Below are 26,105 nucleotides of genomic sequence, written 5' to 3'. Positions count from 1 at the left end.
CGACCGAGAGAGAGCGAGCGAGCGAACGATGCGAGCGAGCGAACGAGCGAGCGAGCGAACGAGCGAGCGATGCGAGCGACTACGAAGTTTGCGACCGAGAGAGAGCGACCGAGAGAGAGCGACCGAGAGAGAGCGACCGAGAGAGAGCGACCGAGAGAGAGCGACCGAGAGAGAGCGACCGAGAGAGAGCGACCGAGAGAGAGCGAGCCGAGAGAGAGCGACCGAGAGAGAGCGACCGAGAGAGAGCGACCGAGAGAGAGCGACCGAGAGAGAGCGACCGAGAGAGAGCGGACCGAGAGAGAGCGAACGAGAGAGAGAGAGAGCGTGCAATAAAGCGCGAGAGAGAGAGAGCGTGCAAAAGAAAAAGAAAGAGCAAAATGTTTTTGTCAATTGAAGCGTGAGATAACCTTTCAGTATGTAACTTAAATCATTTAAGTTGAAAATAAAGTAAAGCAGGAAATTACAACAGACTCACCTAGACTGGAACCCTTAACCATCAGTGTGCATATCTGAGGCTTCAACCACTAGACCAGAGGTGACTCCTTACTGTGCAGTGTCCAGACTTACTATGACATTCAACCCACAGATTTGGAGGGAAAAGAAGGACTTCAATGTTACATCACTAGGAATGTTTAACAGTGGAAACACTAGAAAATAAAGACACAATGATTTGAACTGTCAGCCTACTGAGTGACAGTCCAAGGGCTTTACTATTAGGCCAAAAGTGACAATGGTCTGTGTAAGGAAATGCCTCCTTGGCATGGTTACCCCCCGACTTTTTGCCTTTGCTGATGCCAAGTCATGATTTGAAAGTGTGCTGAGGCCTGCTAACCAGGCCCCAGCACCAGTGTTCTTTCCCTAACCTGTACCTTTGTCTCCACAATTGGCACACCCTGGCATCCAGATAAGTCCCTTGTAACTGGTACCCTTGGTACTAAGGGCCCTGATGCCAAGGAAGGTCTCTAAGGGCTGCAGCATGTCTTATGTCACCCTGGGGACCCCTCACTCAGCACATACATACTGCTTGCCAGCTTGTGTGTGCTGGTGGGGAGAAAATGACTAAGTCGACATGGCGTTCTCCTCAGGGTGCCATGCCAACCTCACACTGCCTCTGGCATAGATAAGTCACCCCTCTAGCAGGCCTTACAGCCCTAAGGCAGGGTGCACTATTCCACAGGTGAGGGCATAAGTGCATGAGCACTATGCCCCTACGGTGTCTAAGCAAAACCATAGACATTGTAAGTGCAGGGTAGCCATAAGAGTATATGGTCTGGGAGTCTGTCATACACTAACTCCACAGCACCATAATGGCTACACTGAAAACTGGGAAGTTTGGTATTAAACTTCTCAGCACAATAAATGCACACTGATGCCAGTGTACATTTTATTGTGAAATACACCCAGAGGGCATCTTAGAGATGCCCCCTGAAAACATAACTGACTTCCAGTTTGGGCTGACTAGTTTTGCCAGCCTGCCACACAATAGACAGGTTGCTGGCCACATGGGGAGAGTGCCTTTGTCACTCTGTGGCCAGTAACAAAGCCTGTACTGGGTGGAGGTGCTTCTCACCTCCCCCTGCAGGAACTGTAACACCTGGCGGTGAGCCTCAAAGGCTCACCCCCTTTGTTACAGCGCCACAGGGCATCCCAGCTAGTGGAGATGCCCGCCCCCTCCGGCCACGGCCCCACTTTTGGCAGCAAGGCCGGAGGAGATAATGAGAAAAACAAGGAGTCACCACTGGCCAGTCAGGACAACCCCTAAGGTGTCCTGAGCTGAGGTGACTGACTTTTAGAAATCCTCCATCTTGCAGATGGAGGATTCCTCCAATAGGATTAGGGATGTGTCCCCCTCTTCACTAGCCACCCTCACGGCTAGTAGCCATTGGCTACTAACCTCCCAGACCTAAACACACCCCTAAATTCAATATTGAGGGGCCCCCAGAACGAAGCAAGATAGATTCCTGCAACCTGAAGACGAAGAAGGACTACCCTGCATCTAAAAGGGCCAAGAACTCCAGAGGACAGCGGCCCTGTTCCACAAAAGACTGCAACTTTGCAACAAAGAAGCAACTTTTAAAGACCATACGTTTCCCGCCGGAAGCGTGAGACTTTCCACTCTGCACCCGACGCCCCCAGCTCGACCTGCGGAAAAACAACACTACAGGGAGGACTCCCCAGCGACTGCGAGCCCGTGAGTAGCCAGAGATGACCCCTGTAAGCCCCCACAGCGACGCCTGCAGAGGGAATCCAGAGGCTCCCCCGACCGCGACTGCCTGCTTCAAAGAACCCGACGCCTGGTAAACACACTGCACCCACAGCCCCCAGGACCTGAAGGATCTGACTTCCAGTGCAGGAGTGACCCCCAGGTGGCCCTCTCCCTAGCCCAGGTGGTGGCTACCCAGAGAAGCCCCCCCCCCCCTTTGCCTGCATCGCTGAAGAGACCCCTGGGTCTCCCACTGAAACCTATTGGAAACCCGACGCCTGTTTGCACACTGCACTCAGCCGACCCTGTGCCGCTGAGGGTGTACTTTCTGTGCTGACTTGTGTCCGCCCGCCCGTGCCCTACAAAACCCCCCTGGTCTGCCCTCCGAAGTCACAGGTACTTACCTGCACGCATACTGGAACCGGGCACCCCTATTTCCATTAAAGCCTATGCGTTTTGGGCACCACTTTAACCTCTGCACCGGACCGGCCCTGAGCTGCTGGTGTGGTAACTTTGGGGTTGCCCTGAACCCCCAATGGTAGGCTACCGTTGACCCAACTTTGAACCCTGTAGGTGGTTTACTTACCAGCAAAACTAAAACACTTACCTCCCCCAGGAACTGTTGAAATTTGCACTGTGTCTAGTTTTAAAATAGCTTATTGCCATTTTTGCCAAAATTGTACAAGCTATTGTGATGATTCAAAGTTCCTAAGATACTGGAGTGAAATACCTTTCATTTAAAGTATTGTTTGTAAATTTTGAACTTGTGGTTCTTAAAATAAACTAAGAAAATATATTTGTCTATATAAAAACCTATCGGCATGGAATTGTCTTTGAGTGTGTGTTCCTCATTTATTGCTTGTGTGTGTACAACAAATGCTTAACACTACCCTCTGATAAGCCTACTGCTCAACCACACTACCACAAAATAGAGCATTAGAATTATCTCTTTTTGCCACTATCTTACCTCTAAGGGGAACCCTTGGACTCTGTGCATGCTATTTCTTACTTTGAAATAGTACATACAGAGCCAACTTCCTCCAGTCTGCTGTCCATCAAAATGCTTAGTATAACTTTCAAACTAAACATCTTGCTAGTTTGACACTTCAAAAGTGTAGGGAAATGCCTCCCTTGGCATGGTTACCCCCTAACTTTTTGCCTTTTGTTGTTGCCAGTTATGATTGAAAGTGTGCTGGGACCCTGCTAACCAGGCTCCAGCTCCAGTGTTCTTTCCCCAAACTGTACCTTTGTTCCCACAGTTGGCACAGCCCTGGCACACAGATAAGTCCCTAGTAACTGGTACCCCTGGTACCAAGGGCCCTGTGGCCAGGGAGGGTCTTCAAGGGCTGCAGCATGTATTATGCCACCCCTGGGACCCCTCACTCAGCACATGCACACGGCCTCACAACTTGTGTGTGCTGGAGGGGTGAAAATGACCAAGTCGGCATGGCCTTTCTCTCAGGGTGCCATAACCTCAACCTACAGCCTGTGGCATAGGTATGTCACCCCTCTAGCAGGCCTTACAGCCCTAAGGCAGGGTGCACTATACAAGAGGTGAGGGCATAGTTGCATGAGCACTATGCCCCCTAGTGTCTAAGCCAAACCTTAAGCATTGTAAGTGCAGGGTAGCCATAAAGAGTATATGGTCTGGGAGTCTGTCAATTACGAACTCCACAGTTCCATAATGGCTACACTGAAATCTGGTAAGTTAGGTATCAAACTTCTCAGCACTATAAATGCACACGGATGCCAGTGCGGGATTTATTGCAAAATGCACACAGAGGGCATCTTAGAGATGCCCCCTGCGTGCCAGTCCGACTCCTAGTGGCCAGGAACAAAGCCTGCACTGGGTGAGGTGCTTCTCACCTCCCACTGCAGGAACTGTAACACCTGGTGGAGAGCCTCAAAGGCTCACCCCTTTTGTTACAGCGCCCCAAGGCATCCCAGCTAGTGGAGATGCCCGCCCCTCCGGACAGGGCCCCCACTTTTGGCGTCAAGTCCGGAGGAGATAATGAGAAAAACAACGAGGAGTCCCCCACCAGTCAGGACAGCCCCCGGAGTGTCCTGAGCTGAGGTGACCTGTGCTTTAAGAAATCCTCCATCTTGGTTTTGGAGGATTCCCCCAATAGGAATAGGGATGTGCACCCCTCCCCTCAGGGAGGAGGCACAAAGAGGGTGTAGCCACCCACCAGGGCAGTAGCCATTGGCTACTGCCCCCCAGACATAAACACCCCTAAATTTAGTATTTGGGGGCGACCCTGAACCCAGGATATCAGATTCCTGCAACAAGAAGAAGGACTGCTGACCTGAAAGCCCTGCAGAGATGACCGAGACAACTGACTTGGCCCCTGCCTTACCAGCCTTTCCCCAGACTCAAAGAACCTGCACAGGGACGCATCCAGCGGGACCAGCGACCTCTGAGGACTTAGAGGACTGACCTGCACATAAAGGACCAAGAACCTCCCGAGGACAGCGGATCTGTCCAGAAACAGCAACAAAATTGCAACAAAGAATCAACTTTAAAGAGACTCACTTCCTGCCAGAAGCGTGAGTCTTCACACTCTGCAGCTGACGCCCCCGGCTCGAGTTCTAGACAACCAGCACCGCAGAGAGGACTCCCAGGCAACTACAACGACATGGACAGCCTGAGTCAACCCCCTGCACCCCCACAGCAACACTGGCAAAGAGGATCCAGAGGCTTCCCCTCATCCTAGCCCAGTAGGTGGTTGGCCTGAGAAGCCCCCGTGTGCCCTGCCTGCATCGCCAGAGTGACCCCTGGGTGCCGCCATTGTTTTCAATAGCAAACCCGATGCCTACTTTGCACACCGCACCTGGCCGCCCCTATGCCGCTGAGGGTGTGTTTTGTGTGTGTGTGCGTGTGTGTGTCCCAGTGCTCTACAAAAAAACCCTGGTCTGCTTCCCCAAGGGCGCAGGTACTTACCTCCTAGCAGACTGGAACAGGAGCACTCCTGGTCTCCACAGGAGCCTATGTGTTTTTGGGCGCTCCTTTGACCTCTGCAAGTGACCGGCCCTGTGTTGCTGGTGCAGTGGTTTTGTGGTTGCCTTGAACCCCAACGGCGTTCTGCCTATGCCAATGAGAGTGACTGTGTAAGTGTTTTACTTACCTGAGAAATTAACCAAAACTTACCTCCACCAGGAACTGTTGATTTTTGCAGTATCCACTTTTCAATTAGCCATTTGTCATTTTTACCAAAACTGTGTGTACTACTGTTTTAAATCAAGATTCTATGCTTACCTGTGTGAAGTATCTTGCATTTTATGTACTCACCTCAAATTTGAATCTTGTGGTTCTAAAAATAAAGAAAAGATATGTTTCTATATAAAAACCTATTGGCCTGGAGTTAAGTCTGAGTGTGTGTTCCACATTTATTGCATGTGTGTGTAAAACAAATGCTTAACACTACCCTCTGATAAGCCTACTGCTCGAACACACTACCACTAAATAGAGCATTAGTATTATCTAATTTTGCCACTATCAACTTCTAAGGGGAATCCGTGGACTCTGTGAACAGTATCTCTCACTTTGAGATAGTATATACAGAGCCAACTTCCTACAAAGATTAACTGCATGGAGTAACCATTGCAATAACAATCTACCTCTTCCATTCCATAATGGGGGGGGCAGGGGGAGGTTCTGTGGGACCCTGCATTGTTCACACAAGCAGGGAGTTGCTTTAAATAGCAGCTCCTTGTTTGCGGGAGCAATATTTTTGTTTCCCCTGCACGCATATTTGTGTGCAGGGAAACAGATGAAAACTCAGCTTTCTGCCCTCACTCGCAGAAAGTGAAGTGTTTGCCCTCACTTTGGCAGGAGCTGTCAAAGCTCCTTCAAAGTCACAGCAAATAGCTATGTCCCGGGGATGGGCATCCCAGGAAATAGCATGAGCTGGCTCTCGGGGTGGCGGTCCCAAGGGCCATCTATGGCTCCTCAAGGGGGGCTGCACCCCGCCCCAACGTAAATACCTGCAGGGAGGTGGTGGTCCCCAGGGCTGCGGGGGATAGGCACACTCCCCCAGCACTGCATTTGAGTTCAACTCCAGGGAGGTGGCGATCGCGGGGGGGGTTGGGGGCAGCGCCCCCCACATTGTATTTCATTAAAGCCCTGGGGAGGTTGCAGTCTGCATTCAGTATGAATAAAGCCTCAGAGAGGTGGCGGTACACGGACATCAAAATGCCCTAGGAAGGGTGCCCAGTGCAAACACCCTTCTTTATGTCAAAATGCCCTCAGGATCTGGACCACCCGGGAGCTTCATATAAACAGCCCGGGAGCCCACGCTTGTTTGTTTTTGCAGTGACTTTTTTGCCCTAGCAACCCCGCCACCAGAGCTATGGGGTTAGGGTGTCCCTACCCTGGCACCTTTTCTTTCTTTTTAACAAAAATCACTGGAAATACACACACACACACACACACACACACACACATATAAATATATATATATATTTTTTTATTTTTTTTTAAAAATTGTGAGAATTGGTCAGATGGTTCCAAAGATCTAGGCAAATCAAAAAATGCTTTTTCTATGGAAACATGGTCGTAACTTTAACTACCTAGTGGAAACCGTGCGTCTGTGTCTCTCTGCCTGTGCACGTCTTTGTCTGTCTTTTTCTTGCAATACAACATTAGGCACATGTAGTCTCGAGCTGGATGAAACAGATTACAACCCAAACATACTTGTTAACACTAGACACAAATTAAAAAAGAAAGTGAATGCTGGGCTTAAAAAATAAATAAAAAAAAAAAAAAAAAAACACAAGATAGGGAAGCAGAACCACAAACGTGCTTAATGTACCTATGGAAGCACTGCCAAGCCACCTGCTCAACAGCAACCATTTGAAACTTGAGCTTTTCAACAAACCTTCTAAGACTGAAATCACAACTGGGAAACGCCACAGAGATGACCCACTTTGCTATCTGGCCAGACTCCAGTCCCCCTTAATCCCTGGCAGTATTAATTCACTTGCATTAACAAATCATGCAAAACAGTCTATTTCAAATAAAAAAACAATTTTTTATTTTTTTTTAAACCACAGGCGCACACAAAAAATAAAAATAAATAAAAGGGGGGGCCTGCAATAGCTCAGCCGCATAGGAAAGCAAACATATGCTGCTCATGTCACAGTTTTGTTTTCGATTCCTCAGCGCACGCTGTCTCTCAAATTATTCTGCATGAAATTTTAGTGCAGTCTAAGCTCCAGTGTTTTCATATTTGATAACAGGCCTGGGAAGAGTCTTTCCCCAGAACTGTGAGCAAGATAATATACTCAAAGGAGCACTTGTTACTATGTTAAAGCACTATGTTATTACATCTCAGGTGGCCCCCAGCTGCCCTTGTAAAATACCTCTTTGTAGGAAAGTCATCTGCAAAGCATTTGTGTCTGACGCGTATGCTTAGCTTAGCAGTGGAACCCAGGTAATATTACACCAATCATCAGTGCTCAACTACCTAACACTGAGCCATCAGGCGCTTATTCGATGCACTGCAGAAAAACGAAACACACAGATCTTGATACCTGATGAAACGGCTTGGTAAAGCACGACAGCTATCATAACATGTATATTCAAACTTGTTCATCTGAAAATGTGCATCTACTTGAAGGCTCACATCCCGAGTGCCAAGAGACATATATAAAACTAAAGAAGCAGATAAAGCACCATCCCAAACTGCATCTGTTTAAAAGTTTCATCTAGTGATATTATGTTGTTAGTTTTAAGACTAAAAAGATTAAGATTAGAATATTAATTTAGATCTCTCGTAAATACTTTCGATTGTCTCGTTACACAGGGGAACCTACCAATTATCATCAACACCTACACATTTTTATACAAAACCCCCAAAATGCTTTTAAGAAATGTCACGCTAGTAAAATGCAAGGTCTCACGTAAGAAAATGTATGTTCAAGACAGAACAGAGAATCTCCAAAGATCTGCACCGCCACTGTAAACACAGTCAGTAAAAGTAACGGATGTCTTTAGTTTGCCTTTACTGTGTGTACACAAAGGGAATCAAACTACAGGAATTTGAGCAGGGTCGATGTTCTGGGTTTCAGCTACAGCACCTAACCATATTAGGAAAAACATATGCATATAATAAGCCCAGAGTAGGTCATCAAAACCAAGATTCACTGTACATACGTAAGCAGTGACTAAATCAAAGCTTAATAGAAAGCAGCATTTTAAAACCAATAGAGATTTAATGTGTTAAGCAGAAAGGAGGACAGTCAAACCGCAATTTAAGTTTTGCTAATGATTGGTTTAAATCTTAATCTGTTTCGACCATACATACAATATTAAATTAACCTATAATATGCTTTTCATCTAAATTGATACATATTTTACCATTGCTCACCCCAGATTAAGAGTTCACAAGTTTGTGAAGTCACTAGTCTTTTTATCATTACAAAATGCCCTGTGGAATGTACCTCAGGCTGCTGTGCCATCTAAGTAAAACGTAATCAGATTCCTTCCAAATGCCAAAATCATTGTACCAGTGATGACTATTGTGAGAGCAGAAATTTTTGCTGATAAAATGTTTAGTCTTTACATACTTATACTTACAGATTAATGTGTGAATTTATTTGATATGTTTATCAAACATGTGACTACCTGAATAGCCACCTTCTTATGCAAGGCCTATATTTTGTCCATGCTAACAAACTGATGAAATTATTCTGTCTTTACAAGAGAGTGTGTAACTAAAACGAATGGTAGAAATAAATGTGTATTTAGTGGTCTCTGCTGGACTGAAGTAGAAGCAGATGCAAGGCCATTGTGTAATGCAAGCTGTATAAAATGTTTCTAGTGTGTTCCATAGTCTGACTGACTTAACTGTTTGAAGATATGTTTCTAACGTGTATGTCTTTCCTCGAGGGTAAAGGAATGGTGAAGTACCATTTTGTAATAGGTTTTCCTGTAACTTTGTATTTCAGTGCAGTGGAAACAAAGGGATCCACAGATGAGGAGGAAGTCTAGGATACTAATGTATTAGTTTAGATTTTGTCAATGGAATAACAGCAAATAGAAGAGCTTGAAGTAAACAAACTGTATTCAATTTGATATCTGTTAATGTTCTGATTGGAAAGGTATGATGTGAGAAAATTATGACCAATCATTTTCATTTAACAAGTTTAATTTAACGCCCAGTCACCACTGGTGGGGGTTTCCGTCTCTTTTGGAAGGGCAGTTGCTTTTTGTCCATGTCCCAGGTTCCTGAGTTCTGTCACTTCAACATTTCATGTTTCCCAGATAGTCTATTGACATTCTGGTACTTTATTAGTTTATGTCTGTTCAATACTGAACTTATGTTTAGATGGTTTAGTGTATCATATAGTCCAAATTCTAAACCATTACCCCTATTTCTATTACTCTTCTGATGTTAGTGCCTGATGTTGCTGTCCCACTGAGAAAGTAGATGTTGTTGCTGATTACTATAGTGATTTGGTAATGTATGGATTGTGAATTGTTACTTGTCTTTTGTTTTTCAGGTACCAGGCGCAGATGTTAATTTACTGCTGCTTATGATTATTTTTGATAGCGCCATAGTTAGATGTTTTCTAAATTTGTGTTACTAAAATGTTTTCATGAATGCTCAATACGTCAATGCTAATTAGTGGTTAGTGAGGTATACTCACATGCTCATGAATTGTCTTTTGACATTCTATCTTATTTAGATGTATTCTACTTCTCTTGCTCAGATTCTTTTGCTATGGTTTTGCGTATATCCATTGAGATAATTTGTTTTTTTGCATTAAGTTTAGATATATGCAGCGTTCAAATCAGCCTTTGTTGTTTCTCTATATGTATTATTTGTGTTTGAGAATCATTTTCGTGACCTTAGTTAATATAGTTGTTAATATAAGGAAATAAATCTTTAACTTCTAAATAAACTGGTGTGGTTCATTAAGGTGAATCGATTATCATATGTTATATGTGATGTATATGACGTACTCTAAATGACATTTTCTAAAGAACAGATTTGGTTCATCGACCTAGTGTATGAAATCCACTATCCAGTCTTTGATGACTAAAATATAGCTAGGGTTTCTCTGCGTTAACACTATCAAGAGCTCTCATTAACAATCCAGCCTTAAAATGTGGCTTCTGGCCCAAGAGAAGCAAGAGAGATATGCACTGCACTGTCTTGTTTCTATTCCGTAGCATATTTTCAAATGCAACAGCACTTACAGAAAGTTTCTGTAGACTTGAGCAGTAGAAAGCAAAGGAGTGTCAGTACAATACATTAGCAAATAATGAGACAATGCTAGTTGAAGGGAACCCATTGGCCAAAATACTGTGCTAGCTTAATGTTAGCCTTCATATAGAATGAAGGCATTTCATTCTAGCAAGTATTAAAGCGCAATTTTGTGGGCTACTGTCAAATAAAGCTTATGATAGAATTCACAATGAAGTTTGCCCTTCCACATTAAATTTCAAAAGTCAACTGAAAATGTACTTCTCTGAGGAAGGCGGCTCAGAAGAAACTGAGGCAGCCGCAACAGTTAATAAACAAGTATGAAATACTATTGCTAAACAAACATTCCTGGTGAAAAGTAATTAATTGTGATTGTAAGTTTGATTGTATTAATACAGTATGTGAAAAAAAGTTATTAAGAAGTTAGATGAACTATTGATGAAAAGGATTCAAGTTAAAGTATTCCGTCATTTCACTATTTGCAATGATACAATTTGTAACAAAATATTTAAAAAAGAAATTAAAAAAACATTCTAGAGAAATAATGTCAGTGACTTTCCTCTTCATACTGAAACTTGCTACTGGAGTAATTAGATAACATGAGGGTTTTGTGTTTTTTGTTTTTTTGGGGGGATTATCCCTTAATCTTTATAATGGTATAAGGTTACCTTTAACTGGTTAATGGTGAAGGCATAACTCATATTGTAACAAGACATTTCTAAAAAACAAAATTGATATAGAGTTTACCACAAATGTAACCAATTCTACATTTCACACATACTAGACTCCCTCACAACCACCAAGTACAACCTCATCAATTCAGACAGTGCTCAAAGTTCACAAATATCCTTACAGAATGCTTCTGGGTCACTCAATCTATTTTCACAGATGTTCATAAAATGAGGTGTCATGCTGGCGGCCCAAAGAAAGCTTCTATCCTATTCCTTTCCGAGCATCCGGGATGTAGTGAAATGAACTAAAACACTACATCTATCATGAAGCATTGATGGACAACTGCTATCACATGCTGACTGCAACCATACTGCAGTAAATAGAGTTAGTTTCCGTCTAGTTATCACCACATATCCTGGTAAAATGCGCCCCCACGACAAAGTAACACCCAACCCTTGTTAACCTGACCTCCAAATTTTACAAAGCACAGAAAGTGATGGATGAGTATTAATAGACTCAAACATTAGCTTTCTGCCACGTTTCAACATGTTGGTACACAACCATGCTCATTCCCCTAAAGAGATTAAAAAAAATAAAAATAAAGTGATACTCTTCTTACTCGTTTAAGATTTCGGCAATCAGTAGATATTTGTCACATTTCAAATGTAGGTGCTCCATGTGCTATGCAGATAGCTTCAAATGCAAAGAGAAAGCAGAGACCAAGGGCCTAGGTTAGATCACGGAGGGGGAACTACTCTGTCCCATCAGTCACGGATAGCTTGACCGCCGAAATCTAAATCCCATGGAAAACAATGGTATTTGGATTTCAGCAGACTTGATATCAGTCACTGTTGCGGCGGAGGCTAAGAATTGTTAAAGAATATTGTTCATTTGCAAAGATGTACAAGAATGTTAAGACCAACTCAAATAAACCAAAGGTACCCGTGTTGTAGAGCCTTTTCTGTAGATTCATGCTCATTTCTGGAGGAGCGTAAATACTTCCCTTCTGTTTTTCAAGTTTCAAGTCATAATCACTGCTACAAGGTCCCAGTCCAATAAGATTTGCTATGCTAAGGCCCCCAAAATGGCAGGTACAGTAAAAGTTTTCTTTTTGTGTGTGTGTGTGGGGGGAGGGAGGGGGATTGAAGGGAGGGGAGGCACAGGAGGTGCAACAAAATGGCTTATGTTCAGGCCATTAAAGCTGGTCTGAATCTGTATAACCAGACAAATGTGGTATTTAAGAGACAGATATACATGCTTATCAGCTTATCATGCAAAGATCATGCCTGGTAGATGGCAGGTCAAGACCACAACATTACTAGCAAAATAGTGCCTTGATGTATTACCACAGATAACAAATAAGTGTTATCTAAGATTTGTCTCCGCTGCTTTCAGAGACTAAAATTAATTAACCCATACTGCATACTATCCAATGTACTGTATGTAGAGTCAAAAGTCTGAGGAAGTAGCCATGTGCCCGACTGTTCCTCATCATTCAGAAAGAGACTGCATATTTTTCTGCAAAGAAAACGTGCATCACAAGTCTCCTGGCAGGTGCTCTGCACAATGTCCGTTTTGCTTGCCAGCTGAATTTTAGACTCTACTGTAATACAAGGGTGGGTACTCAAAGCAGAAATCCTAGTAACATGGGTGACCACCATACCCAAGGCAATTTCAAGGCAGTTAGGAGACGGTCACTGAATACAAACATTTTTGCTCGTATCCCAAGATTGGGCGATTGCCTGCTAAACATCCCAATTTTTCTTTTTTTTTTAAAATCTGTTCAGCTCATCATTACTGGGCTTCCTCGTTTGACATGAGTGTTTGGATTTAGTATTTAAGTGTTAAGGTGGTCCTGTACAGGGATCCTCCCGAGTGCATTTTGCAGTGTGTAGCTTACTTCATCGAGATACTGCTAGTGCATGCCCTTCTCCCCACTCCCTCTTCTGCCCATCCTCAGGACAAGCCATTGTAAAGGCACATTAAGCACATCTAGTTTTGAATTCCACCAACCTCGATTAAGCAGGAAGACTTCTGCGTTAAGCCTTCCCAGGATCTAAACCAGGTGTCTCCAAAATTCTGTGTAATAAGAGTTACTTGTATTCAATGCAAATCATTGTGAGCTACTTATATTAGGATTGTAATAGTGGCCACATCAGAGAAGATTACATTATTGGTCATTATATGCAAGATCACTAGCGGTGATCATCTCAGTGAATCAGGCAGGGTTGCCAGCAGTAATGTAAACAAAAAAAACAAAAAAACACATACCAGCCACAGCTGTAATGGCAGTGGTCTGAAAGTAATTATATTAAAATGTAGTAATTATATTAAAATGTCTGCCTACATGATATAAATCACTCAAAAATCAGCTTCCACTATATTTTGCAAATTCTGCCATTTTTCGCCAAATACCAGCTTATGAGTTCAGAAAATACAGTTCAATTAACCAAGCAAAATGTTCTAATTTAGTAGGCTGTGATGTACATAGGAATGTTACTTACAAGTAGCTGGAGAGCTACCAGTAGCTCATGAGCTACTTGTTGGAGGGTCCTAGCCTAAACTGTTTTGTGGTCAAGCCTGTGTGGCTTCAGAGAAGCAACACACTACAATGGGATGTGACCTAGGGCATGGTCCAAACAAACAACTCAAAAGCAATTGGTTGCCTGCCCATCCACAACATCCGGGTGCCAGCTCTGGCAAGAAGCCTAACTCTAAGCGACAGTCACTGGTGGAGATATGAGTGTTCACTTCAGATACACGTATCCAATGGACATTGTGGGATGCCTACCATCAGCATGGGCGATAATGCACCTCATGATATGCAGTTTGAAAAAATTAACTGCATAGACAGGAAGATGCCCTTGGAATCTGAAAGTAACAAGCTTGAGGGGTAGCTTTAAACCTGTTCTAACAAACTGCCACTGTTTCTGGATGCGAGCTGACCATGTGAAGCAGATACCGAAGTTAATTTCCTTACTTCAAAGAGTTCTGTGAAATATTGTCTGGACCATCAATATTAAGCTTAATGTTTCTTTTGAAGTAGAAACAATGGTTCAGGACTGAGAGGGAAAAATGCTTGCTGCACACTCAAGAGGTGGTAGACTGCCCTGTGAGATAATAACTTACATCAATTCAATACGAACCAAGGAGGTCCTGTGCTGCCAATGCTGTTTTAAGGACTACTGCCTAGAGTAAGGGGCCAGCCTGAGGGTGAAGGGTAACTGTCCTTGTCAAACCCAGTCCCTGCTAGTAAATCCATGTGATTGCTGCAACGTCTCAACACTAGGTTGTGGATGCTAAACTGACAAGGAGTACTGTGCTGATTACAGATACACACAACACCACCATTTTTGGTGACAAGAGTGCCTTCCAGGAGCTGGCAAGACCACTAGCCAGACGTCTGTGACAGTGAGAGATGGTTGTCTCACTGGTTGGGAGTCAACGGACCACAGTTTTTTAGCTGTGTACAGAGCGAAGCAGGGTATCCTGTTGTCACGACAAGTATCACTACATTTACTACTATTCAGTGCGGCTTATTTAAGGCTCAACGAAAAAAGAATCTATACTGGCAGCAACTACGGAACGTATATTGGCTGTGGGAGCGTTGCTCCTTGGAGGGAAGGCATCAAGAGGCCTTGTAACAATTTGTGGGGAGCGACAACAAGCATCATTGTTCAACTTACATTTTGCTGACGTCCCTGTGTGTTGACGGCACAAGAACAATGACCGGTGAGGTGGGGCACGCTCAGCGACTTGTGTGCACAGCACAAGAACCCTTGGTGATGTCCCTGTGGGTGCAGCACAAGAACCCTCACTCTCCTGAAAGGCGTGAGAACACTCTCTCATACTTGTGACTTTGGTGAATTGACACTCATTAATTAGGGATCAATTGGTGAGGTGCACCAATCATTAGAGCGCACAGGAAAAGCTATTCAGTAAGGATCCTGCTCTCAAGAAGATTTGGCTATAGCTTAAGCCACGGAGAATGCTTCAACTTGGGATCAAGAATTTCGAGGAACGCAACCTGAGGAACAAGTCAGTACGATTGATGGGGTCAGCACGATAGCGGGGAAGAAAAATGATCCATCTAAGAAGAATTTTGACGCCAAATCAAGTGTTACAACTTCTCAGACCAATGTGAAGAACTAAGAGATTAAATATTATAGATGCACATCTGTCCAATAATCCCAACTGTTGTGCCAGGAATGCTTATTGTACAAATTGTGGTAAAAAGCATAATTATGCGAGACTGTGCAAGGGTGTAAGAGTGAGTGTTCTTGAGGAAATCACAGACTTTGAAGGCAAAGTACTGCTGGGAATATCTGATGAAGGTGTGATTGATGAAGGCAGTTTGAGAATGCCAGAGGATGAGGTGGTCATTGGTGGAGAAACATTGAAACTTTTAATGGATTCCTGTTCTCCATATGCTATGGTGGGAGATAAACACCGGAATAAACATTACGGTGGGAAGAACTGTAAACTGCTACCACCCGATATTAATCCAGTGGGTTACGGTAAGACAAAGATGGATGTGGTGGGGTACACCATTATGAAGATCCAATTCCAGAATAGAGACTGTGGGAAAAATATATATGTCGCGAAATGAGGTGACAATCTGTTGGGATGGAGACATCAAGGTAACGTGAGAATCATCCTTAAACCCAATACCCCTGAACCTATTAAGTTGGAGGTTTCACAGGGTGTTCCGTGAGAAGTTAGGATTGTTGCATGGTTTTGAACACAAGACGGTGTTAAAGAAAAATACAGTATATTGTGAGTTTATATAGGGAGGTACCAAATTTGATGAGAGAACTTCTCAAAGTTAAAATGAAGAAACCACTGCAGTTAGGAATTTTTGAGGAAATAGAACCCTATGAATGGTTGGCTCCAGTGAGCATTGTCCGGAAGGATGAAGTAAAGTGTTCAAATGTGTGTGTGGACTTGAGGGGGCTGAATAACCATATTTGGGGAGACTCTCAACCTCTCCCAAATATATCCGTGATGTTGCCATTTCTCATTGGGACTAAAGTGTGTAGTACAGTGGATTTGTTGTCAGCCTATTATCAGGTTTCCCTGCACAAAGAATCTAGACATCTCATCCTTCATCACACCTTTGGGTGCCTATAGATTCTGGAGGATGCCTCTTGGGCTAGCGTCTGCAGAAACCTGTTTTTAAAGGGTCATGAAGCAGGTGTTGAAAGTAATGCCACAAGTTCTGCTCTTTCAAGACAATGTTTTGGTGTGTGCAAGGATGAAAGTGATCATGCCATCTTGAGACAAGTGTTGGAAAGGTTGCTAACAGCAGGATTAACACTGTTGTGACCCCAAACCTACATTTGTCTTTCTTCAGTCACTTATCTAGGACACAGTTTCTGGGGAGGGTATTATTCCCAAGCAAGATTTGGCAGAGTATTTCTGATGCTCCTAACCCTAAGAAGAGGGATCAAGTTTGATCATTTCTTTTCTTAGCTGAATTTTGTTTGAAGTTTATTACAAACTTTGCAAGCATTATGCAACCACTAAGGAATTTGCTAACTGGTGTTTTCATGGTCAGATGAATGTGAAGTGGCATTTTAGTCGGTTAAGTCGGATATTATCAAGTTACCCACTTTGGGTCATTTTGATACCTGTAAAAAAACAGTTTTGACAACTGATGCAAGTTTGAGTCGGTTGGGTGCTGTTTTATCACATGTGGCGGAAGGAGCGAAGACGACAGTGGCATTTGCACTGCGCTCTTTAAAGGAGCTGAAGAACGATACTCTGTGGCAGCGTATAAGGCATTAGCAGTTGCATGGGCCATGCAACACTTCAGTTTCTATTTAGGGGAAATAACTTTTGCTGTGAGATCAGATCATCGTCCATTAGTGCAAATTTTCACGAGCAGGAACCACTGCGTTTTAACACCTAGGATCTGGAGATGGATAGAGGGACTGAGGGAATATAATGTTCAAGCTGAGTATTTACCAGGGGTGAAGAACATGTAGGTTGATTGCCTGTCAAGACTACCAATTGACAATCAAGTTAAAGCTACTGAGTCAGAGACAATTGGCACTCTCGAGAAGGTGGCATGGGTGAAGGAAAAGACTATAATGGAGAGAGAGAGTGGGAGCAAGTGAGATGTGATTTTCCAGATTTTTTATCTGATTTGGTGGTAAGAGGATGACCTGTCCTCAAAGTTGTACCCAATTTAGTGAAGGAGTTTTAGAATGTTAGAGAAGAACTAAGTCTCTTTAATGGTGATCTGTTCAAGGGTACATGTTTGGCGCCACCAGTGAGTTTACAAGAAAAGATTGTAAATGTGGGGCATGAAAGTCACCTAGGAAGGAATCTGACGAAATATAGAATATGGGAATTGTATTGGTGGCCAAATTTAGATCGACAAGCTTGGATTAGACACCATGGGTCCTTTTGAATTGTTGGCACAAAAGGAACGATGTGTGTGGTTACTAGTAGAGGATACAACTAAGTGGGCAGTCACTGGATGTGTGAGTGCTGTAAACAGGAGTACTTGTGATTAATTTCCTTAAGGATGAGTATGCGTGCGAGGGTATTCCTGAAAACATTGTCACAGACAATGGTGTGCAATTTATGTATTCTGAAATGAAAGATTTCCTCAGTGCATTATCTATTCAACACAGACCAGCCTTTTTCTCACCACAGGCCAATGGCCTAGCGGAAAATGATGAAAATAATGGTTACGTTTTCTGTGCAAAGACCAGTGGATATGGGTGCTTCTTTAAGGGAGATGTTGAGAGGGACTTGGTGGGCACATCATAATGCTCCTAATTCGGTTAGACTGAGAACACCTTTTCAAATGTTAAAGGGAAGGGTTCCATGTTTAGAACTTAAACCACTGTGGTTTAGAGTAACTAAATCCAGGTTACCTGAATCATCAAGGAGGGTACAAGATCAGATATGATGGAAACAATGCTAAAAGAGTAAAGTGGAATGTGGGAAATACAGTTTTGGTGAAAAAACTGGTTTTATTAAGAAGGGCATATTCTAAGTTTGTGGGGGCTTTCAAAATAAAAGAAGTAAAGAAAAATGTGGTGGTGCTAGAGTCAGGAGATGTATGAAGTGTGTCCTGTTTAGTGAAGACAGAGGTGAATGCTGATGTAGAGACGTGAATCCGCATTATCTAATGAATAAGTCATTCGAGCAAGACAAATTACTAAGAGGCCAGCATGATGGAAGGACTAGATTAGTTCAGTGAAGTAGGCGTCATGCCTTCCATGCAGGTGCTATTACATACAGCAAGCATTGCAAGTTTAAGCATTGCAAGGTGTTTATATGATTACTTCTTATTGCTAACACTGCACCTTTTGTTGTACATTTTCTGAAAGTTATATTGTGTATACTGCCATTCTATGTTGGTTATTTTGAATATTTTCACACTGTTAATTTCCCTTTTTAGGTAAGGGAGATGTGTTATGGTTGAAGTATTAGTTTGTGCAAGTCCGGTCTGTGTGGGGATGATTGCAGAATGATGCAACATCCCAGAATGATGTGATATCAGTATGGAATGCAAGCTGTAAAGGGCAGCTGAGAGCTGGTGTTTTGGCTGATGGGTGGGTGGTCCCGTCGTTCTTTACTTGAGCAGAATAAACCTGCTAAACTGACAAGGAGTTCTGTGTTGTTTTTGGGTAAACAACACAACAGTACAGTAGCAGGCTCCTCTATCACTCCACTAAAAATCAATTTGAGCAACAAGTCACTGAGCTCAAACATTCATATGCACTAGGAAAGAGGCCCACAACAGCAGCCTCATACAACTAATTCAGCTACTAACATACTTGCAGAGGACAAGACCCAAGGCAGCATATCCAAACCTCTACTACCCAGAGGCTGTAGACCCATGCCTCAATGACTCCGAAGAAACTAGCAAAACACACGTCTTTACTATACATGAATGACAGGAATGCCAAGTGCAGTCACACTCACCTTCATGACTGTTGGCCCATAAACGTGTAAAGTATCGTAAGGCACACTTCAAAGTGTTCACTCTGCTTAGGTGTGTTACAAACAGCAAGCATGTGCTTAAAAAATTATGTTACAGCAGTTATTCCAAACTGTACAAAGGCAGTCAAGAATCTAACTTAAAGGAGAGTTCTTATCTTTCACACACGTCTAGACGCAGGATTATGAAGGTTTTTAAGGGGTGGGTGAAACAGTGGCAAAAGAGAAATGTTAATAGGCCACCCAAGCTGCAATTGGGGCACGTGAGGCTGCAAGTACCTTGTAGCAGAGCTTTGGTTCAGACTTTTTATTTTTAGGACACTACGAATTTAAAAAGCTTCGCCCACTCTCCACCCAGCTCTGCACCTCGTTCCCCAATGTTTAGTTAAATATACACTTCAGCTCAATTCTTTATGATCAACACAACAACAACCTGCTGTTTAAAGTCTAGGAGAGGGGCTAACAGACTCAAAGCAGGGTGGCCACGCATAGAAAGTATGAAGCCTAGTGCCTTATGGTGAAATTAACTAAGAATGGGGTTAAGAAAAAATATTTTTGAAAACTACAACAAGCAAAAGTTACAGTAAATATTTTTGAAGCAGTAAGCAGTGGGGACCAGGAGCGCTTGTAAGTCCAGCATACGTGCTCAATTACGTATAACAAAGTATGCAGTTCCTTCCAGACCAGAGTCAGGAAAGGCGAGGGAAAGAAAAGAGGTAGGTCAGGCACCCCGAGAGTGGAACAGAAATCTGTTCATTTAGGAAAAAGAGCCCTCACACGCCCAGATGGGTGTCATGCTGCATCATAGGGCCTGCTCCTTGTCGAGCAGACACTGCAATGTTCGACAGGCACCCACAAGGGGGCTCTTTAACGAAGATCTTTGTTCCAATGCTGTATGTGAAGTATGTGGGTAGGGCCTATAGTGTAGATTGGTGTGTAGCAGTGAGTGCAAATAGGTGAATATCTAAAATTGCTAAGTAGTCCTCTAGAAGGGATTTTATTAAGTGAGCCTACTTGTCAGGTCAAAAGCGTACTGCTTATCAAAAGGCAAAGTGATCAATGACAGATGTGTAGGAAAACAAGGTCAACATGTTTCTTGCCTTAGATAGGTCAGTAATGATCGGGTGGCAATTCGTCAGGACCAATACCGCCCTAATCAACACAGTGGCTGGAATCTAAGTATAGCTAAGTGTCCAATCCCGGTTAACCGATGAGTGTTGTAATTATTAATACCTTTACAATGATTCATTGCAAAGGACAAGCCAACCTGTAAGGGAGAAAAGTAAAGATAGAGAAATGATTTTGACCACCTGCTTACCAATGGAGAGGTGGTTATGGTGCAACATGCGTCAAGAATATAGAGCATGCTGCTACCAGGGTGAAGTGCCTCTAGCTCACTTAACAATAAAACATCTGCTATTTATTGTGAGGACTACTGCGATGTGTCCCCAAACCTCACCTCTATGACCACCATCACTACCTCCACCATAACTCAAAAGCATTAGTGTATGCCTGTGTACATGCCTTAACACATAAAAGCAGGCCTGTTAGCTATGTCAGTGCTTGTTTTATCTAGATACGGCTTTTGCCGGAGTGAAAGAAGTAGATAACTGTTAAACAAGACTGATGAACAAGCACGTGTAAAGAGCATACCTCTTTTGCCAACAAAATAATCTGGATGTGGTGAATGGAGTTTTAACTGCGATGGGAGATGGCATAACAGTAACCAGGTACATAAAAATAGCATTCTGTGAGAGTTTTTTTTCCCCCCCAAAAGCCGAAGTCAAACAGAACTGGTTCTGACTGTTTAAAAACTGGGAGCAGTTCCAGAGCACTGCGCTGGCATGCAGCAAATCTGAGAAATCTGTAGGACCTGCCAACCAAGCATCACACCCATCTTAAGAATACAGTCTGGACATATTTGTGCCAATGCAGGAAGGTACAGCTTCAGCTAATTGCCAGCCAGGTAAGCTGTCTCTGTGCTTTAAGTGGGGCATTGGCAGTCAAACAAATTCAGGTTATATTTCAACTGGGTGATTCATATTTTCTTTTTGCTTTAGGGTTGAGAAGACTGAATTCCGGAAGAAACATTCACTGGGGCGTATGTATGCAAACAAACTGCAGCAAAGAAGAGATTACTGCTTTGGGCATTCTAGAAATCACCTTTCTAACAAAATGCGACTGGTTTGTCTTCAAGAATACATGCATTTAACTCATAACCTATAATGAGGACTTATCAGCCTATTGGTTACTGCACTGGGATGTGGTCACTTGAAAATGCACTGGATGTTTTTAAATTTTCCTTCAATGCACATCAAATCATATCACGTTGACGACGCCCCCCCCCCCCCATGCATGATCAAATCCATTATTCTGTCCCACTAAAGACTGGAAGGTTCCTCAAGTCACCGACATCTGAGACTCTAGGTCGTCTTCTACAGGCAGACAACAGCTTTGACAATGTTAAGCTTAATGTTCTAGTCCAACAAACTTAACCGCCCTTCTAGGCAACCTACTACACTCATGGCCCCAAATACAACATTGCCTGAAACAAGCAAAGCAGCCATTCAAGATTAAGGTAATATTATCCCACTGCGTCACATGCTCTCGATTCTCTTCCATCCCAACCTAAAACTCTATCAAGCCCATGAACCCATTCAAAAGACTGCTTACACACCCTCCTCTAACAAACCTATGAGTAAACGAAGAACGCTAGAATTAGGAATACAGAACTAGGATGTCATGACTAATTTCATTTGCATTAGGATGCAAATAATGAAGTACCCATAAAAATGACTCCCTCGAAGTCTTGGTTGTCCAACTCCCGCAGAAACTCTGACACAACTACTTAGAATAACATATTGATACGTCTATTTTAGCCACTACCCCTTTTTCTGATATCTCATTAAAATATGGACCGTTCACAATACTTCAATGCAAATTATTTTATCACCCAAAAATAAATTCTTAATTTTAATTTAGTTTTAGATATCTTCATACCTTAATTATGTTTTATTATCACATGTCTGCTTTATCGCCCACAAAGGTTCGTCGCGTGCTTCATGTTTATTTATTGAGCACACGTGTAGTGACCGTTAGAATGGTCTCATTTTGTAAAGTCCAAATTGCAACAGTGTCTCCAATAAATGGCATTCCATAGCATCTACGGACCAAATCTCACGCAGTTTGATTTAAGCTCTGTACCGCACGTATCCAAATAATATAATAATAATACAAACTAAACAAGAGTTTCTGCATTAAGGTTGTGGTTGATCGAAGGTGAAGAGCACAGATAAAACCCGCTATGCTCATGGTGCGACAGCCGTTTACAGTATATACACTGGCGACTTTCCTTGTCTTTCACACTTTGACTTGTGATCACCGACTAATAATAAATAGATCGACAGCTCAAAGAAAACACGTTGGTGTACATTGAGCATCACAGATGGCTAAGCTCTAACGCATAGTACTGGGTAAAGGAAGAGAGTTGCGTACGCTGAAATGTGAATAATTAAGCGCAGGAAACACTATGGGGGCGGGGAGAAGTCAAGATGAAAATATTTGTTATTCTGTATTGCACCACGATTTAGGATGGTGTGTTGCAGTGCATGGCTCCATTAACAAGCTCGACTTCCTCCCTTTGCTCATCACATACTCGTCAACGACTTAATAGATACACGGATTTGCTCTGCTATTGTGACTAAACTGTAATGGATCTCCACTGGGCCACTAAGTACTGTAGGCACTCTGATGTCAACAAAAGGACGTGACTAAATAACATTAAATAAAAAGAAGATCAAGCGATTCCGTTGAGGCAGGATAGGCAACCCAGGGAAAGTGAAATAATCATAGACATCATGAATAAACAAGCCATTAAGCCTCTTGACGCTCAGCTGTAGAGAGAAAGACCAATTTCCACCACGAAGGCGTTTTGCAAACCCTACACACTGCAATGAGCATGACGGGTAGTACCAACACCAGAGAAGCAGAGGGAGTGGGGCGTTATGGACGATGGCACCCCAACATGGTGGGCTATGGTAAGAGCATCTCACAATGAAGGTGCAACCCCTCAAAAGGGGAGCTCTGGGCACTCAATGGGAAAGGGGAAATCCACAACACTGACGCAGGGTAAGACCTCTTAGACAAGGAGGGTATGCCACAGAGCAACGGTGGGTGGAGGGATAGGAGTTTAGGGTTGCTGCCATGATGCTGCACGGGCACCATACGGAAACGGCGGGCACAGGAATAGGTAAAACGCCCCTGCACCAGACAACAGCGAGCCCAGAGCTTGTGGAGACAGAGGCCTTGGAGAGAGTTGTCGGCACCACGTCCTGGTGGGCATGGTGCCTTTGAATGAGTCAGGTGCCCCGGGTTGGCACCGATCGCCGGGGTGGAGCCCGTCAGCCCCACCCCTCCTCTATTACGACACATTTAATGGGAGGTGAGCGTCTGGCACCACCCTGCCTCTGCCCCCGGGAGCGGCGCCCCATGTGACCCACACTGATGGCACCATACTTTGACACCACCCCCAAATGTTAAAAAATACCGCCCCCGCAAGCACGGACTCATGACGGTGACGCCGACCCCGCGCCCTCTGGACCCCAGTACTCACGATAGTGACGCTGGCCTTGCGCAGGTCGCGGTTCTCCTCCTGCAGGGCTTTGCACTTAAGCTTGTAGGTTTCGAGCTCGATCTTGAGCACCTTGTTCTCCTGCTGCAGAGACGCCAGCCGGTTGCTGAGCTCCTCAAGGCGGAAGGGCGAAATTACGACGCCGGACTTGCTAGAAGAAGAAGAGGACGAGCTCTGCATGGCGGTGGAGCCCGCTCCGTCTGTGTCGCTCTCGCTGGCGCTGTCCGCCATGGTGACCCGGGGCTGCGGGGAGCAGAGACGGCAGCAGAGCGTGCGCGCGAGTGGTCACGACACGCATGCGCGCCTCCCCTCGGTTGCTGGGACAGAGCGTCTCCCAATACGCGTTCAACAGTGGTTAAGCACAGCGCCACCTGAAGGACCCGGGTTAAAATACAACCCTTGAGTACAGCGCACTGGGGGCACCGTGATAGAGTACACAGAGTAAGCACTGGAAATGCCCATAGGTAGGGCTTTGAAGTAATGGTGTGTGGTCGAGTGAAGCATTACAAGCAAATAGCATGGGGATAGATATGTATTTGTTTGGCAAAGAACTGTAGAGTAAAATTAAAAATCCATGTAAGTTATTGGCTGCCCTGCTGTCATCTATACCGCTGCCAGAGAAAAACGTAAATTATCTATTTATCTAAGACATCTTAATATCATTCCAGTGTGTCGTGTGTGCTCCTGAAAGTCCAAGCTTAGGCAACTGGATAAATGAAATGACCACAATGTAGTTCCTCCGTGTTGAGTCAGGGGTTGACAGGCGTCACCCCCTGTAATATCACGTCTCATTGAGCGTGTCCCAAGTTACATATGGCAGGTAATAAAAGGGGGAAGTTGGGAGCATGAAGACAGTTGAATGGAGCAGCACAAGCAATAAAGATCTCCAGGGTCTACCTGTATGAGGTATTGCTCGCATTCCAATGCGCGCCACCACTCTGCCTTCATGCTGCGCTCGCCCAGCGCCTTGCCTGGTGCGTGGGGCACGTCTTCTGCCATCTGCCCGCGGCCCCTCTCAAAGGAAAACCCGGCCAGGCCCGCCCATCGGTGAGCCTCCCGCCGCATCGAGGAAAAGGCGCAGCTCTGCTGCTGGTGGCCTGGGAGGCCCCACCACGCCCTCACAGCTTTGCCTGCATCGCACTTAAAGGCTGCGGCCGATGCCCGTGAAAGCGTCACGCCCTGCTAGGCCCTCAGGGCCTTTTCTACTCACTGCTGAGGACACTTCGAGCAGATTGCCTTCTCACAGCCCCACACAGCGAATCATGGCTGCATCGGTGCCTCCAGCAGCCCACTGACCCTGGATGCTCCTTCACCGCTCCTGCCTGGCTACTCACTGTGGACGTCCCTGGAGGCCCGTGGAGGCAGTGTCAGCGGTAGATGACTCTCCCCATTCCAAGAGGTGAGGAAGCCAGTAACCCCAGACGTTTCCCGCGGCCCGCAGGTTCCCTCGCCATGGCTGGCATCCCTCCCCTGGAGCCATTCACCATCACAGGAGCCAACCCCCACACAGGACGCAAGGTGGAAAGTATGGGTGGAACGCCTCAAAACCTATTTTGAGGCCCTGGACATCCAAGCTGAGCGAAAGAGGCCTCTCCTCCTTCACCTCGGAGGGGCTGATATCCATAAAGTGTTCAAGTCAGTGACAGAAGCAAGGCCACACACATATGAGACTCTAAAAGGGGCAATCACGGCGCATTTAGAACCTACGCAAATCCGGACTACGAGCGATTCTTGTTATGCCAAGCACGCCAAACACCCGATGAGTCAGTTGACATCTCCTATGTACGGTTGAAGGAGCTAGCCAGCACATGCACGCAGCCTGATGAAGAAGACGAAATCCGGGCGCAGTTCATCCAGGGATGTTCCTTATCGAAACTCAGGGAGCGCATCCTGCAACAACCAAACATGCTGATGAGGGATATCCTTACCCTCGGACGGTCCCAGAAACTGTCGAAGGTGCACGCCGCGCACATGGAGCAGGCACCGACAGCACAAGTCAAAGCTCAGCCGATCAACGCTGTGACCACAAACACACCGAAGGCGAAAGTTGAAAGCTACAAAGGGAGCCAAAAGGTCAGACCCTGCAGATGGTGTGGCGGACCCTCAACACAACTGGCAGCTGCCCTACCCGGGGCAAAACCTGCAGCACGGAAGGTAAAGCCAACCACTTCGCGAAAGTCTGCCGGTCCATGCCGAAAATGGCGGCTCCCACACCAAAGAGGTCAGTCAGAGCAATTGATGTCATCCCAGCCTCAGACGGTGACATGGACGATGACCACCAGGTAGCCCATGTTGTGCACATCATCGGTGGTCGGCGGCTACCCACATGCCAAGTACTCCTTCAAGGCCTGCCCATATCTGCACTGGTCGACACAGGTGCCTCAATGTACCTTATGGCCAATGACAAATACCGAAGGCTATCCAAGCCACC

At 44.7% G+C, this 26,105-nt stretch overlaps 1 protein-coding gene across 2 annotated transcripts in view; it reads right to left on the bottom strand.

Annotated features, from left to right (window-relative positions):
- CCDC6 (coiled-coil domain containing 6) overlaps nucleotides 1-23,996 on the bottom strand; it is a 350,130-nt gene extending 326,134 nt beyond the window's left edge. Inside the window, exon 1 of one of the 2 annotated variants that reach the window (XM_069240962.1) lies at nucleotides 23,657-23,996. In XM_069240962.1, the coding sequence (XP_069097063.1) occupies nucleotides 23,657-23,905 (249 nt within the window). In that variant the 5' untranslated portion in view covers nucleotides 23,906-23,996. The remainder of the gene's footprint in view (nucleotides 1-23,656) is intronic. The other variant, XM_069240961.1, reaches the window with a different exon arrangement.
- Between the last annotated feature and the right edge of the window lie 2,109 nt (nucleotides 23,997-26,105).

This window comes from Pleurodeles waltl, chromosome 6 (assembly GCF_031143425.1).
Source record: "Pleurodeles waltl isolate 20211129_DDA chromosome 6, aPleWal1.hap1.20221129, whole genome shotgun sequence".
In the NCBI taxonomy this organism is placed as follows: domain Eukaryota; kingdom Metazoa; phylum Chordata; class Amphibia; order Caudata; family Salamandridae; genus Pleurodeles; species Pleurodeles waltl.
This window is presented reverse-complemented; position numbering and strand designations above follow the sequence as displayed.